General features: G+C 43.1%; 1 protein-coding gene across 1 annotated transcript in view; it reads left to right on the forward strand.

Annotated features, from left to right (window-relative positions):
- LOC107081129 (cell division cycle 5-like protein) overlaps nt 1-452 on the forward strand; it is a 4,687-nt gene extending 4,235 nt beyond the window's left edge. Inside the window, exon 6 of the mRNA XM_015369335.1 lies at nt 64-452. Within this exon, the coding sequence (XP_015224821.1) occupies nt 64-437 (374 nt within the window). The 3' untranslated portion in view covers nt 438-452. The remainder of the gene's footprint in view (nt 1-63) is intronic.
- Nucleotides 453-937: the final 485 nt, after the last annotated feature.

Raw genomic sequence — 937 nt, forward strand, 5'->3', positions numbered from 1 at the left:
GTTTAAATAAAAGCAGTTTATCTGATGTAAAAATGTATCAAAATGTTTTGCCCTAATGCTCAGTCCCAGCTGCTCCTTCTTCTTCTTCGGCACCTAAACTTCTCTTCCTGTTCTATGCTTCCTTAATGAAATGCTATCAACCTGATCTGTTTGTTCCCCTTTTCTGGGACAGAACTCCTGGACCCGGTCAGGCCTCTGATGGGATGACGCCTCTGGCCGGAGGGCTGACGCCTCGTGGTACTCCAGGGTTGACCCCTGGACGCACGCCTCTGAGGGACAAACTGAACATTAACGCAGAAGACCAGCTGGCGGACCCGGCGTTTGCCAAACACGTGGTAAAAACATTCACCTTTAAAAGCCTTCAGCTGTTTCACCTTGCATGGAGACATACACTTAGTACTTATTTCAATGTTAGAAAAACTTTGATCAAGGGATAAAAAACCCAGAACACTAGTCATTTATTACAGGTATGAGAATAACTGACCTGTTATTAAGATAATTATTAACCAACAGGTGAGATAAACTTTAGACAGAAGCAGAGTGTTTTTATCAGGATAATAACGGAGGTTTTAGCTGCAGTCTGATATTATTTATTTGTTTGCTGATCTGGATATCTCTAATGTAAAGAACTTCATGGAGTCGAGTTTTAACTTTTCTTCCAAAAGAAACCAGAAGAAGAAGCAGCAAATTATTGGATTTCTCTGGGAACTACGTCACAGTTAGCAGAGGGGTCCGAAATGACCACTCGCCAAATGCAGCTAGTATCTTTATTTGGTGAGTTTAAAGCCAGAGCGCCATTCGCCACAAGGCGAGTTAGTGTAAGAACTAGTGATGGATCTAGTAACACCGATGCGTGGAGCCCAGAGAGCAAAACACTACCGGTGTCGTTTCCAGAAAGTCATGTGACTGATACAGGAGCCGTTTCTAACTGACTGAC

Source organism: Cyprinodon variegatus, unplaced genomic scaffold (genome assembly GCF_000732505.1).
Source record: "Cyprinodon variegatus isolate N-32 unplaced genomic scaffold, C_variegatus-1.0 Scaffold3010, whole genome shotgun sequence".
Classification (NCBI taxonomy): Eukaryota; Metazoa; Chordata; class Actinopteri; order Cyprinodontiformes; family Cyprinodontidae; genus Cyprinodon; species Cyprinodon variegatus.